Source organism: Cygnus atratus, chromosome 3 (assembly GCF_013377495.2).
Source record: "Cygnus atratus isolate AKBS03 ecotype Queensland, Australia chromosome 3, CAtr_DNAZoo_HiC_assembly, whole genome shotgun sequence".
NCBI lineage: Eukaryota > Metazoa > Chordata > Aves > Anseriformes > Anatidae > Cygnus > Cygnus atratus.
In genome coordinates, this window is record NC_066364.1 from 75,561,098 (window position 1) to 75,575,465 (window position 14,368).

At 46.7% G+C, this 14,368-nt stretch overlaps 1 protein-coding gene and 1 long non-coding RNA gene across 3 annotated transcripts in view; one reads left to right on the forward strand and one right to left on the reverse strand.

The window, feature by feature from the left end:
- The window catches only part of KIF25 (kinesin family member 25), a 42,595-nt gene extending 33,503 nt beyond the window's left edge, over positions 1-9,092 (forward strand). Inside the window, exons 13-15 of the mRNA XM_050710000.1 lie at positions 2,402-2,599; positions 5,185-5,340; positions 6,572-9,092. Of these exons, the coding sequence (XP_050565957.1) occupies positions 2,402-2,599; positions 5,185-5,340; positions 6,572-6,729 (512 nt within the window). The 3' untranslated portion in view covers positions 6,730-9,092. The remainder of the gene's footprint in view (positions 1-2,401; positions 2,600-5,184; positions 5,341-6,571) is intronic.
- Positions 2-10,435, reverse strand: LOC118244175 (uncharacterized). Of its 2 annotated transcripts, none has more exons than XR_004777485.2 (3): positions 9,845-10,435; positions 9,360-9,547; positions 2-687 (listed from the first exon to the last, which is right to left on the reverse strand). It is a non-coding gene; the product is annotated as an uncharacterized LOC118244175 (long non-coding RNA). The 2 variants fall into 2 exon arrangements; XR_004777486.2 differs by lacking the exon at positions 2-687 and adding an exon at positions 1,659-1,918.
- Positions 10,436-14,368: the final 3,933 nt, after the last annotated feature.

A 14,368-nucleotide genomic window follows, 5' to 3' on the forward strand; every position in this document is an offset into this window, starting at 1 on the left:
GGATGTTACTAAAATACTTTGTGAGACAGTTCTTTTTGAAAAACAGCCTGTGGACTTTGAGATTTTTCATAGTGGTCTTTCTTCCTTTTTCCAATGCTTAATATATTCCCTCAGTTCTTTAACTTCTAAATACCTTCTTAAATAACTGACCAGTTTGACTTCTCAATGCTAATGGTTTTCTTAGAAGCTTTCATAGACACTTTTCACTTCACATCTCTTGACTTACAGAGTTCTTGAAGCTTTATAGCATGAAACAACTAATTAAATAAATAGTATCAGTAAGATAGATGCTCAAATAGAGTGGTTAAATCACTTTGTATGATGTATCATATTACTCATGCAAACTTAGCGTTATTCATGCAAAGTTTGAGGTGAAGCTAACCATATGTTTTAGGGATCAGCATAAGCTGTTGGTGAGAAAACTATTTTTTACCTGCTGCCTTGCAAAAATGTCCATTAAATTTGGAATCTCTTGAACTGTTAGTAACAGGCCACGATAGGAACAGACAACATAGTTGTCCTATTTAGCGCGGCAAAACCTGTATTTCTACTTTTTATTACCACACCAAGATTTACCAGTTTATTGCTTTAGGAATAACTTGGGCTTTGGGGGATTAACTTTGTTTTCTTTTGCTTATGTTGTAATTAGACTCTGTTTCCAGTGCTGTGGTCCGTCTCCTTCATACTCTGCAACAACAATATGGTTTTAGAAAGTGGAAAATATTTAACATTTTTTCCCCTAGATTGCTATCGGAAATTAAACCGACAATATTAGCAAAACAGAACAAATAGTACCCTTGCTTACCTATGGCCCTTGCCAAAAGACACAGTTACTTCAGATGTTGCAGCTCTAACTTTCCAGATGTTAGCTCTGTCCAGTTCCAGATTCTTGTCAATCAGATGTTCAAAACACAGAGTGTTCGCACCACTAGCACACCAGCAATCTTGTCTAGTCCAGGCTTCCCTTTGCCCTTTCTAATTGCTGTCACCCTACTGCACTGTGTCGTCTGGCAACAAAACTCCTTAGACACCTCTGGTTCGAGGTGAATGCAGACTCAGGCTTTCAGCTTATAGTGCAAGGTGAGCAACACAGGGGAGGAAAGCAGCATTGCAAATGGGATCTCTGCAGCAGTTTGACACTGCATTCTGTCTATTTATAAGGAGCAATTCCTGATTTACAATCCAGGTGCAATTGTCAAATATCTCAAAACTGGAGATCTAAGTCACTAAATAAAAAGTCTCTGATGAGTTCTGCACTGAAAGCCAGGTTGACAAGCAATCACTTTTTCAGGTTTGATGAAGGTCTTCTAGCATTTTGTTTCGGTAATATCTATTGTTTGAGGAGAGGAGTTAGTTTTCTTCTTCATCTCAAACTGAGGAGGACTGAGAACACTTATTTTTACACCGGTTGTCCTGAAGCCATTTATTTTGTGTAAACCAACACAGCTGCCCAATCTACAGAGTGAACAGCTAGCTTGGGTGTTAGCAACAGCCGAGCTGGAGAGGTACAGAGCTCTACAACCCAGTTCAGTCTCCTTTTTAAGTGTGGTTTTTTTTTTTTTAATTTAAGTTTTGTAGCTGTGAACTTTCTGTTATTGCAACTAGACTCTTAAGTCCTCGAGAGAGTCTCTTGTCTCTATTACCTATAGCAGAGGGTGTGCCTTTTTTTTCTTATCTGTCTTTCCTCACAAAAGAGAGGGGGGGGCAGATGAAAAAAACAATGAAGAAAAAAAACTGTTTAGGGAAAGCCATTTTGCACACATTCTTGCTAAGCTGATGTCACAGCAGCTTTTCCAGAGAACCTGTCTTCCTCCTCCTTCCTGGCAGACAGAGGAAGCCAGATGCTGCTGCTAAGGAAGAGGAAGGATATGAAGATGCAGCAGTTGGGATATGATGGCTGAAGGAGGTCCAGAGGGAACTAAAGCAAAAGACAGAACAGAAGAGGCAGGATGGACTTTTTCCTTTTTTCTTTTCTTCCCCCCAGAGCACCAGCAGAGAATGTTTCAAATGCTGAGAAACAGATTTCAGAACTTACTGCTCCCAAGCATCCAAAATCACACTTTGTTTACAGTCAGTCTAAAACATGAAAAAGTGCCTCTTTAAAGTCCTTAATGGACTCCTGTTCCTTGTCTTCCGCATTGAAGTGCAAACAGTGAGGATATTGTATACAATACAACCTACACTAAGTCTTGTTACCCACTGGTATAGTCTGTTTGATAAGGAAAACCTTAAATAAGATATAAAAAACTCTTCAGCCTGCCCATGCCATTGACTCTGACTCATATAATGCTTTAGTTAGAATAGCCTGATATCGTACTTCCCCCATTGATGCCCCGCTTCTCTCCCCATCTCGATTTCCAGTGCCAATATGAAGCTGTCGTTTGTTTTTCCCATTAACCAGGTACTTCATGGGACGATGAACAAATCAATCAGAGACTAAATAAAGAGTTTTCCTGCACCTATCCACAAAAAACAAGAGAGAATAGATCCACCTCTTCTTCCAGAGCTTCTTCCCCCGCACAGCTTGAAGCAACTGAGAAACTGAAGCAAGTCAAAACCAGACTGCAGCTGGTGGATCTGGCGGGTAGCGAGTGTGTCGGTAAGCAAACGCGTCCGTTTCTGACAAAGCTGTTAGGAATGATGGGCATGGATCCTCCCACACGTGGATTAAAATATTTACGTTGAGCTCTTCGTGTAGAAATATGTGCTACCCTGCTTTCACGCAGGGGTGGTTTAAACACAGATCCTGAAATAACAAAGTTTTGAGGCCCGATTGTTCCAGTTTTACACTGATACAGTTTAACAGAAAAGCTGACTGCACAAGCCCGAAATAAGCCCAGGGCAGTTACCCCTGTCGTAAGTATATTATTGGTGCAGATTGGTTTTATTAGGCCTGTTTTTCTACTCTGAAAATTACCATGTCTTTGTACAGGAATGTTTAAAGTGCAGAAATTATTTAAATATTACATATATCTGTAATAATTGATATCACTATTTTTCTGCCTTAGTGTAGAGAAAGTCTTGAAGGAAGAAGGAAGTTAGTGTTGAAAAGATAATATTGCTTTTGTTGTTTCTTCAAAGCTTTTTCTTCCTCCCCCTTCCTCTGTGCACACAATAATTTCAGAAACTTGATTATTTCCTAAAGCTTTCTTACCAAGAAAAGCCATGCAGCCAAACGTACCATTCCAGAAATAATGTTTTGAAAACTGAACTAGTATTATGAAAGAGTCCTTTACATTACTGCCAAGAATTCTTGCTGTTCCTCACTGTTAAACTTTTGTTCTACAGAAAAGCCTAATATAATACATTATTTTTTCATTTGCTCTGAGTACTGGAAATTGTTTGGTAAACATGTAATTGAGCAGTATTGTGTGGGTTCTTCTTCTCTCAGTTCAAACAGGACAAACATTTACTTGGTTTGGGGCTCAGCAGGCTCACTTTCATCAGCATTAGATGTGGTCCAGCACATGTGGTAGACTAACCTCTGCCACTGGCTGCACTGGTGGAGATTTGAAGATGCCGGACTTACTCTGATAAAAACGAGGGCAACTATTAACTCGTAATTGTTTTTAAATGTAGACAAATCTAAGTGAGCAGAAGTACAGCAGCCATCACGCTCGTTTAAGATGTACATCTGCACTTTGGCTTGCTAGTTTCACAGCCGTCCTGATCACTTACACCAGTTCCAAGCTAAGTGATGCTTTTTTAGCAAACTCAGGCTCGGTTTGAAAGCAGCTAAATGCTTTGGGGAAGTTCATCTGACCAAATACAGAGATGAGTGGTTTACATGCGTACCCCCCTGACCTATTTGCAGTTTTCTGCTTTACGGTGATAGCTACTCTCTTAGGAGCCCCTCTTCAGTCTAGGGATTGCTGTAGACAGAGGCCCAAGTCTACAGTCAGTCTGAGATGCATCGTAGCTCAGATTATTGTCCACCCTGTGGCAGGGTTTTCCAAACGGTTTTGCTCTGTGCCTCTCTGCCAAGAGGCTCTACCATTCCAGCTCCATCCTGCCCCACGGTCACATTTCTACAGCCTTCTCTGCCCAGGCTTCTGTGGTTATTTTTGCTCTTGCCATACCTTTCCACATTTGCCTCTTGAACAGTTCTCTTGTTCTCCCAGTTTGGAAAATGCTGCTCTAAAGGGACAACAAGATCCATGGCCTCTCTGTACAGCCTCTTCTTCTGCCTGGAGGCAGGACAGAAGGCAGTTAAGGAAACCGCAAGCCCCTTCTGCCCCCACCATCAGCTCTGCTTAGCATGGATCCTGCACTCTGGGTAGTGATAAATGATTGCAGATCCACGTGTAGCTCTTCCACTATCCTGGAGAAAGACTGAATTTGAATAATATGATGCTAAATGCTAATAGTAAATTTCTCATCCCCAAATGGTAGAGTTAAGGACAGGAGAAATTACTCTTAACTGGACACTCATCCAGACTGATCAATGAGCTGAGATCGCAGTGCCTTTGTAAACTGGTGCAACTTTGATGCGCAGACAACACCCTTTGCAGTGTTGCTTGAGGGCAGTGTAGTTAGTTACATACCACCATGCTGGGTGGGTGGTAAAAGGGCATCGTTTTCCTGTGTGACCAACTGTAACAAATCATACCGTAAAGAACAGCATCTTACAGACTTTGGTGAGCGTAAACCTCTCACACGTATGGCTGCTCTACAGTTCTGTTTCTGCAGATAGTGCTGTCAGTGCCACTCTTGTTCTTCCTAAGCGTTACAGGCTGGGCAGTTAGCAGTTATAAAAAATGGTGGAACACACCAGTCTTCTCTCCCAAGGCACCGTGGCCTGGTGTTTTCAAAAGCAGTGTTGTCTTGTCCGACCTTACAGTGTTCCTACTTTCTCAGTTCCCTGTTTGTGATACATATGGAGCCAAGATGCGTTGTACAGCTGGAGAGATCAACTTCAACATGAGGTACTTCAAACCATCTGCAGGCACTGAACCTTCTTTAACCTTCCTTCAGACGAGCAGAAACGCTGCACAATGGGTTAGCGTCTGCAGTAAACAACCGCTGCATCTTGCCTGTGGCATGGGTGGACTGGAAGTCGTGGCTCAGAATTTGTGTTTAAAAACATCGTGTCAGAAGTGTGTGATACAGCACCAGAATTTCTCACAGATTACAGTCGAAGCAGCTTTACTTACTCTTACCATTGCCTTTTTCTTAATGTGTTAGGTATGTCTGGAGTGACAGGCGCAGCACTGAGAGAGACGTCCTTCATTAACCGCAGCTTGTCTGCCCTGGCCGACGTCCTTGCAGCAATAGCGGAGCAGCGATCTCACGTCCCCTATCGAAACAGCAAACTCACGCATCTGCTCCAGGACTCTGTAGGTAGGGAAGTATTCTGACTTCTGTTTAACAACGCAGACGTAATTTCCCAATCTTTTCCCCTCCCTTGTTGTGCAAAACCAGAGGATGATCCTGTAGTGACACTCCTCCTATGTGGGCCTCTGTTCGCAGGAGCGGTGTGACTACACAGCTCTGGGAGTACAGGGAGAGTTCTGAATTTGGCAAAGCCCTCCTGTTTCCCAAAGTTCAGTTTATGAATACATTTAGAATAATCACATCTCTAACAGGACAGTGGAGGGTAATGATTGCACTTCACTGGTGTTTCAGCTCATGTACAGTCTCAAGTCAAGCTTCAGTCTTTATTACTACAGCGTGCAGTCATGCATTTGCACGTTCCTTAATATTGGGCCCTGAAGCAGTAAGACAAAGGAGGGAGACTCCAGAACATATGCATGGTACTGTGCTACAATTTTTTGTATCTGGGTCACCTCTTCCTCTCTAGCTCCTCCTCTATGCAGAAATAATTTTAAAGCAAGTGGAATTCCCGCAGTACTGTTGGATCGGTGTCAGTCCACGCACTAGTCCATTCTTCTTCTGCCGGAAAGCATCAGTCCTTGTGCTTTTAGTCTCCAGTTCAAAGCTTTGGCAGCGACTGAGGTAATAGCTCTGCAGAGTTTCTAAAAGCCTATGCACTATGCTTGAACTTCTAATTTCACCTAGTGCTAGCGTCCATCCTGTGAAAGGGGAAAGCCAAAGAAACAAGTCTAGGAGCTAAGCTGTGTGGGCACCGAGCCTGGTTTTAACCTTGTCTGGTGCATGAGGTGGCTGACACTGTCTAGACAAAGAGTTGAAAGTGGCAATTTCCTTGTTTGCTTAATCATTCTCTGAACCTTTAGTAAATCTGTTTTGCTTTTTTGTCACAAAGTTGACAAACAAATGTCACACAAAGAAGACCCTGAATTTGCAAGCATTTGACAAAGCTTAATGAGGTGTCCAGACCTTAAGGTACAGGCAGACTAACTGATGATGCTCTAAGGGAAAAAAAAATCTACATTACAAGTGTTTGTCCTACTGAAACAAGCATCATATTGCTAGACATAGGCTTCATTTTAAGGAGTTGCCTGTTTTCAGTAGCCTTCTTCATGTTGTCTTCTGCTTCATAAAAGCACTGGCAGCCTATGCTGGTCGCTATGTACATCAGTACATTACTGGCGCATAACTTACTGAAAATAACGAGATAAATGAGCATGTTTGGGCTTTTTCCTGCTTCCAGGAGGTGATGCCAAACTGCTGCTGATGCTGTGCATCTCTCCTGACCAGAAGTACTTGACAGAATCTCTGCAGTCTCTCGGATTTGGAATTCGTGCTCGGCAAGTTCAGAGAGGACAGATCAAGAAAAAAAATCTCCCAGTGCAGAGTAAAGCAAAATAAAACCTAAGACTCCCATGGATTAAAGTATTATTAATGAGTTCCTCAGGCTGAAATGTATATCGTTGTCCTAAAGCCATTCTTTTAGATATCAACTGCCAGATAAAATAAACAATCCTCAACATGGCATTAGTAAGCCTGCTGATAATGTTCTAGCTCCAAAGATAATAACAAGAATTGACAACAGCTACCAGCCATGGTGGACTCTCATAGAAATAAATCAGGCTTTCTTAGGAAAGCTACTTCAAGGCATGGTTTTGGTGATGTGTTTCCTCTAGGCAAGTAAGTAGAACTAAGTCAACAGACCCCTGATTTAGGATGGCTCGCTTCTGAAAGGCCAAGGCTGCCTTCTGTTTTCTCAGTAGAAGACAGGAGTCTGAATAGCATTCCAGTGCTTCAGAGCAGCAAATGAAATACTTCCTCACAGCTTACATTAAAATGAGACACACCATCATGGCTTGCTCTTCTGTCTCGCACCGATGGGGTCATTCCCAATGCACTGTCGACAGGTAGGAGGGTAAGGGACCCATCAGCTGTACTGAATGGAGCTCTGCTCTCTGGTTTTAGGTATGAAATAACAGCACTAGCGAGATGGAGAAAAAGGAGTAAGGCTATAGCTGCTATCCCTCCGGAATGGAGCTTGGGAAGCAAGTGAGGGGTCACAACGCTTTCTGAAAACACACTCAGGTTAAATGGTTGGAGCAGATCCCAGCTCTGCTGGGTTCACTATGACTACAGCTTTGCCTGTTGTTTTTGTTTGTTTGCTCACTCCATGAGTGCTGAAGGCCCCAGAACTACAGCTCCTAATGGCTAACGGGACCTAACTCCTACAACCATTTCAGTAGCAGTCTTGCTTGTTGTTTCAGTTGCATTGCTGAAGTTAACCACACCACAACACTGCAGCTGTCTGCACACTCTAAAAGCATAAATACATGCCTCCCATCCATCAGATGAATAAAACACCAAGAACCCAGCTCATGATAGGGTGCTTGTCATCCTCAAGAGGCTTTTACACTCATTCACCAATAGTGAAACAACATCGCACGGGGTTTGTGAATGAAGTTATATGGACAGACGTTTCAGGGAAACTTAGGCAAGATGAGAAGTGATTCTGAGATGAGTAGGTGCGTTCAAATAACAGCTGATGCGTTTTATGCACTGCTTTATAGCTTAGCAGAGGCCTCAGGATTCACTTTGAGTTTTTACCTCCAGCAATCACTCTGCCTCTAGCCTGGGAAAAAGGTCAGCAGAAGGTCACTGCAAGAAGGCTTAAGTTGCAGTGGCCTGCCCAAAAGGCTGGAGTTTATAGTACTCCAAGTCACTTAACCTTCACAAGCATAAATATTTATCCAGAAATTATATAGCATACTATTATTGGAATTTCACCCTTGAATATATAACAGCTGCTGTGTTGCATGCCGTGCTCTGGTGCTCAGAACATTGGCATTGCAACTTGGAGAGCCGTAATAATACTTGTTTTCCTAAATAATGTCATGAGGTTAAAAATGCCTCAACTTTACCCGATTCCAGCAGTAGCAGAAAACGAATCTGGACACGGGACCTTATAAAGCTGAACGGTCCCCAAAAGAATCTCAGATAAGAAAGTGTCAGAGTGAGGAATGTCAGCCTGTTAAATGAAATGGAGGAGCAGACAGCTTCAAGCTTGCCCTAGTCCCATGACAAGGCTACTAAATCAGCCAGGATTAGAGCTCTGAAAGTGGTTAAGTGACATGAGAGGGCTAGCTGAATCCACCAGCATCTCTAAGGCCCTCAAATATTTTTTAGTGCAAAATCCTCAGTGTTGCATGTAACTTGTTGTGAACTGTGCTTGCTTTTCCGGAGTTGCTCTCTAAAACTTGGCCTTTATCTATCATCTGTGTGACAGGGAAAAAACTGCCATCCCTATTGTTAAAGCTGAGAAATAAAACCTTTAAATATCAGCAAATACCAAACGTTTAAGTTTCTACATTAACATAAACCCTGCCAAATTGTGCATATGCAGCATTCCCTATTCCTGTTTTCCTTTCCAGTGTAGCATATTACTCCCTGGCCTACGCAGTGAAGCGTACAGGCTATGCAGGGCAGCACTGTTAATATTTTGCTCTAAGAACTTTCGGTTTGGGAATTTCCTGGGTTACAGAGGCTTGATTTCTCAATCCCAGCATCAGCTTCGATGAACTGAGGGAAAGAAGGGCAAAAGTTGCAAGGGCAAAATAGCTTTTCTCTGGTACCCACGTTCTGCATCGCACCTTGCACTGTCCCCTTGCCAGCTGCAGTATAGGCTGCAAAATAGGCACCACACAGCTGCTACCCGCTGAACTGGACTTCAGATGCTGCTCTAGAATTTATTCTACCTTTTGCCTTGCCCTGCTGATGAGCTGAGCAAACTATGCAAGCAACAGCAGCTAGCTGCCTGCACCCCTTCTCAAACCGTTATGCAAACCACAGGGCACACGAGGGAATTTGGCCCTGAGAATATTTCGGCATTTCAGTTTAGCATCAAGTTGGCCAAGGAGCAAATGGTGTGTAGCCTGACGAGCTCAGCAGCTGCTGGGAGGCCACTACTCATGCCCTGGCGTGAAGGGAAGCAGCCCTCACCTCCTCGTCTCCTACTCGCACGGCCTCTGACTCACCGGCTGAGCGCCCTCCAGAAAACCAGAACGTCTGGATCCGGGTTGGAGACGAAGAACTGGAGCTCACGTCTTGCCCCACGCAGGAGGTTGTCCAGCTCGTAGGACTTTCTGCAGATCTGGAGATGGGGGTGCAGGAAGTGGGGCTCTGCCGGCCCAGTCCCCAGGTCCTAATACCAGCAAGCGTTTATCTAGGGTAAAGAATATGGACATGCAGACACACAGACCCGTACAAAGTCAGCTGAAGTCTAGACATAGCACCAGGCAAAGGCCTTCAAGGTACAAGTCCAAAATACAGCCCAGAAGTTTGGTGCTCACATTGGATTTATCCTTACAGATGTAACTCACCACCTCCAGTTGTTGGTTCCCCTTGCAATCAAAGGAAAGGGATCAAGGGGACACAGCCACTTTCAGCAACCCTCCCTGGTCCTGAGAGCAAGTCCAGGCCACCGGTTTCATGTCCCCTTCGTGCCAGGCAGCTCACCTACCTGACTGCAGGAGCTGCCTCAGGCACAGCATGTGGCCCCCGGGCTGTAAATTCACGCTGCAGCTCCCTACACCCTCTGCGAAGAAGCCACTGAGCTTCCCCCTGACCTGGGAGTGCTCTGAGCAGCAGAGAGCAGGGAAGAGACTTGATTTGCAAATGAGCACAATTGCTTAACAGTGCTGCAGCTCATCACAGGGTTAAAGAAATCAATCAATAAATAAAAGCGGTAATTAAACCCGCCAGCACCTCTGGCCAAGTCTGAAACGAAACCTCGACCTATGCTGAAGTTTGAATGTTATATATTCAATTTCCATGTGTGGCTTCATGCCTTGGCAGCAGCCACACCACAAAGAGAGGCTGCTCAGGCTAGGAAAACCATAATTAGCATTGGAAGGGTCACAAAAATGTTTAATTTGTTATTAAATAGTCATCATTGCCGACTCCATTTGACGAAGAGCTTTTCCAAACCTCTGCAGAAGGCACAGGCAAGAAGGAAGGGGTTACTGGGACAGGCTTTCAGCTCCTGCTGTGGGCAAGCAGTCACAAGCCGATGGGCCTGCGACCCCTCTGCCACCAGAGGAATCAGGAGCAGTGTCTACAGACAGAGGAAAGACAGGCCCTGGGTGCAGGAAGGCCGAACGTAGCCCGGCCTCTCACAAGCCCCGCGTGGCTTTTGAGCAATGTATTAAAAATAGCCCAGCCAGACGGCAACGCGAGCCACACGCCATACAAAGGAGGGCAGAGGGTGATCTAATTGAAGGGCGTGAGCGAGGGGAATTGTTGCCTAGGATCTTTTCCTTTCCCTACATCCATTTTAACAAAGCAAGATTTTAATCTTGCAGTGTATTCGGTTTCTAAATAAGAGAGACAAAATCTGTGAGAGAAGTTGAGCTTTTCTGAATTCATGTACAAATCTGCCTGGGGGGAGCAGACAGCTGCATTCAGTTTTGTTTATTCGGATTCATCTTTAATAAAAGGCACGGTGCCAGCGGTCTTGACTGAGGTTGGCAATGTGTCCAAACAATCAGCGTCCTAAAACTGCGCTCGGCTGGTCTTTGGTGACGTTTAGGGGTGAGCACGGTGCAGGGTGCCGGGGGGCAGCGAGAGGGAAGGCCACCAGCTGCGGGGCACCGCAGCACCTGCCTGGTTTTGGCAGGAGCCTCGCATGTCGCAGGAACCGTGTGGGCAACGCGGGGAGTGCTAAAACCAGCCGATAACGCACCGCTGTGCTCTACTGCAAATCCCTCCCTGAGCTCTTGGACGAGGTTTTATACAGGCTGTTTAACAGCCTCCTTACCTCATGATATGAATCCTTTCCACCTGCACTTTTACCCGAGATCTCCCATAAACAGAAGGGATGATCCCTTTCCCCACACCCAGCAGTCTGAGACGGATCAGACAAAGCATTTGGAAGAGGAGTCCCAAACACAAGACTTGAATAACTTGCTGTAGTGCCCCAAATCCACCTCATGTGTGCAGTATGACATCCCTAAAAACTTGGAGATTAGCCTCAGAAGTCCTGCTGCAATGCTGAAATGCCCAAAGACGTCCGCATGTCAGTACTAACAGCGCAAACACCAGGGCCTAAACACCGCAACAAGAGGAGAACTGCAGAGCTCCAGCTATAACAACAAGTATTTAGCAACAGCCTTGATAAGAAACAACAGGGGAAAAACCCAGGCCATGGTTAGTTACCAAACTCCAGGAATGAGAGATCTGCACAGCCCGTCCACAGACTGCAGGCCGAAAATTAGCCCTCTTCTTATCTCCCTGGGGAGCCAAAGTGAAGCCAAGTTATCAGCCGCTTGTTCCCCCAGCTCCTCTGGCTTCATGCTTGCCAGCACCTCCTCCAACACGTGTCCCCTCTCGCCCTTTTTCTGCAACATGAAATTACTGCCCTGGCAGGGCTGAGCCAGTGCCCAGCAGTTCACTTAGAGGCAAGCACCAGAGGCGTGTTATTCCCTCTCATTTTCCTCTGGACTGCACTAAATGGTTTCTTCCCTCTTCTAAACAAAGAAGAAAAAAAAACGAGAAAAAAAAAACCCACCGCTATAAAAAGCTCTGGAAGCCATGGCAGAGGCTTTGAAGGTCCAAAAGGCAGAAGATATTTCCTCCCTCATGTCAAGGGGCAGGAAGAGATGGCAATGCCTGACCACAGCAACCTGTACCCGCACCTTCAGCAGTACCAGGTCTTGCATTTCCCCCCGAACAAGGAGAGAGGACTTGCAGATACTCCATGAAGCAACTCACAACAGCCACTTTCTGGACATGGAGTACAAGCCATAGGCCAACATTTTTTTCCAGTATGGACAGGTTTGAGGTAATCCATTCTACCCCAGTCGCAGAAATCCTGTCACACCCAAACATCACAACCCCGGGATGCCATCACAGCACACGGTGACCCCAAAACACTGGCTTCCTGGGCAGGACGAGGTGTGTACGCAGAAGATTGGCAGAGACCTGTTGTCTGGGGATGTGTGGCTGTCTGTAGCACGCCATTAAATTACATACACCACCGACACGGCCACTAACCCCCGTCCAGCACTGGGGCCCACACGCAGGAGCTGCTCCCTCAGAGCACTGCTGGTCAGGCCCAGCTGGGGCTGCCATGGACACAACCAGGCACAACAGCACATGGGAAGGGATGGGACGGGATGGGATGGATGTGACAGGATTGCCCTTAGCAAGCCATGGCCCCCGGGCAGCTCACCCACTGGGCCACACCGCCAGAAGCCGCTGGTGACTCACCTGCTGGTGGGTCTGCGAGGACCTCCACCTTTCCCCAGCTCTTCTCCGCAGAGGAGAGATGGTTTCCTCCGCATTGATTGTGCTCATCTGTGGCACCCGCCCCCTGGACCTGCTTCCAGCTGTGCCAAGGCATCTGCCAAGTGGCCAGGAGCCCTTCCTGCCCCTGGGCAGTGGGGCGCAGCTCAGGGCCACCAGCAAACCTTGAGCTCCTCCAGGCCCAGGGTGTTACCTCTGAAGCAGCTCTCCCCACTGCCACCATGCTCTGTGTTTTATCTGTGTGTTCTCTGGATGAGAAATTGCACTTGGAGCCGTGTGGGCATCTGCCTGGTATTACCAAAGCTGCTCGGAGGCTGCGGGACTGCAGCGATGAAGCTGGGCCAGAGCGGTGGTAGCAGCATCTGGGGCAGCAGCTTTGGGGCTTTCTTAAAGCTTGCTACCCTTAAAGGCGTGGGGTTGTCTGAAAGCTCACCCAGAGCTCTGGCAACGTCCATGGAAAGTCACCCGCATGAGCTCCTACTCTTTGTTGGGCTGCAGGACCAGAAAAAAAACCAGCAGGATGGCTGCAGGGCTCTCCCTTCACATGCTCGCCCCCACCCTATGTTTTTCAGCAGTAATTCTGCTTTGGCTCTCAAAGTGGTTTGTTTTGAAGCAGACTGAAAAGTTTTGTGCCCTCTCTATTATTGGTAGTGCAAACGTTAGGCAAAACTACATCCAGCTGCTCCCACAGCAACTGCTGCAGGACAGGGCCAGCTGAACGCACATGCACAAAGCCAGGTGGGGACTGCAGCTCTCCAGAGGTGAGAGACAAACTCCTGGTGCTCACACACGTGACCTCAAGGTATTCCCTAAGTGTGAGTTTGGTTCTTGACATCCAAAAATATACACATATATTGGGCTTCTGGGTGTTCTCTAAACACATCTCAGTGCATCAGCACTTTAAAAGCAGGATTATGGCAGCCCTCTGTTCACAGCTGGCTAGAAAGACCATGAGCAGAACGTTTGCATTAGCCATAGACAGATCATCTGGGCAGAAAACCCCTCGTGGCCCCAGCAATACTCAGAGCAGGGGATGGGGCACTGCCAGTGCTGCTGGCCCCGCAATGCAGAGCGCTCAGGAGCCGCTTCAGCAGAGGCTGTGTGGAGTCTATCCGCAGCTCCTGCTTCCTGCCATCAGACCTGGGGTAAAGCTCCCACACACAGTTACAGCAAGCAATTTAATGCTAAATACAGGAGCGCAACCCACAGGCCAAACAAGAAAGATTTCAATACCTCGGCCAGGAACAACAACAAACTGCACTGCCTCTTACTTCCAGTGGTGGGTAAGCGCGGATGCCACAGCAGCAGGCAAAGAGCCGTCTCACTGTCATCCCTGGGTGCCAAATTACGCACCGAGGACAGAAAAACACCTGGCTTCCTACAGTGTGTGGTTTTGCTCACAGATCCTCATCGCCCAGGCACAGACCAGCGCATCCTCACCACACCGGTGCCTGCAGCAGTTGCAGCAAAGGGAACCGGGAGGCGTCCCAGCAGCACAACCCTGGGCTGAGCTTCAGGGCCAAGGATGGATGCTCCTGCGTGTGATCCCTCCCTGGGAGGGGATGCTTTTGGACACAGGTGTGACACTCGGGCCTGAGGTGGCCCAGCAGGGAGGGCAGTGGAGCCTGCACCTGGTAAGGAACCGGGGACGACCACTGTCTCCCCAGTACTCAGTGGCGTTTTCCTCATGGGGGGCTGAGACTTAGGACCTGTAGCACATGCTGCATCCAGTTATCTCACT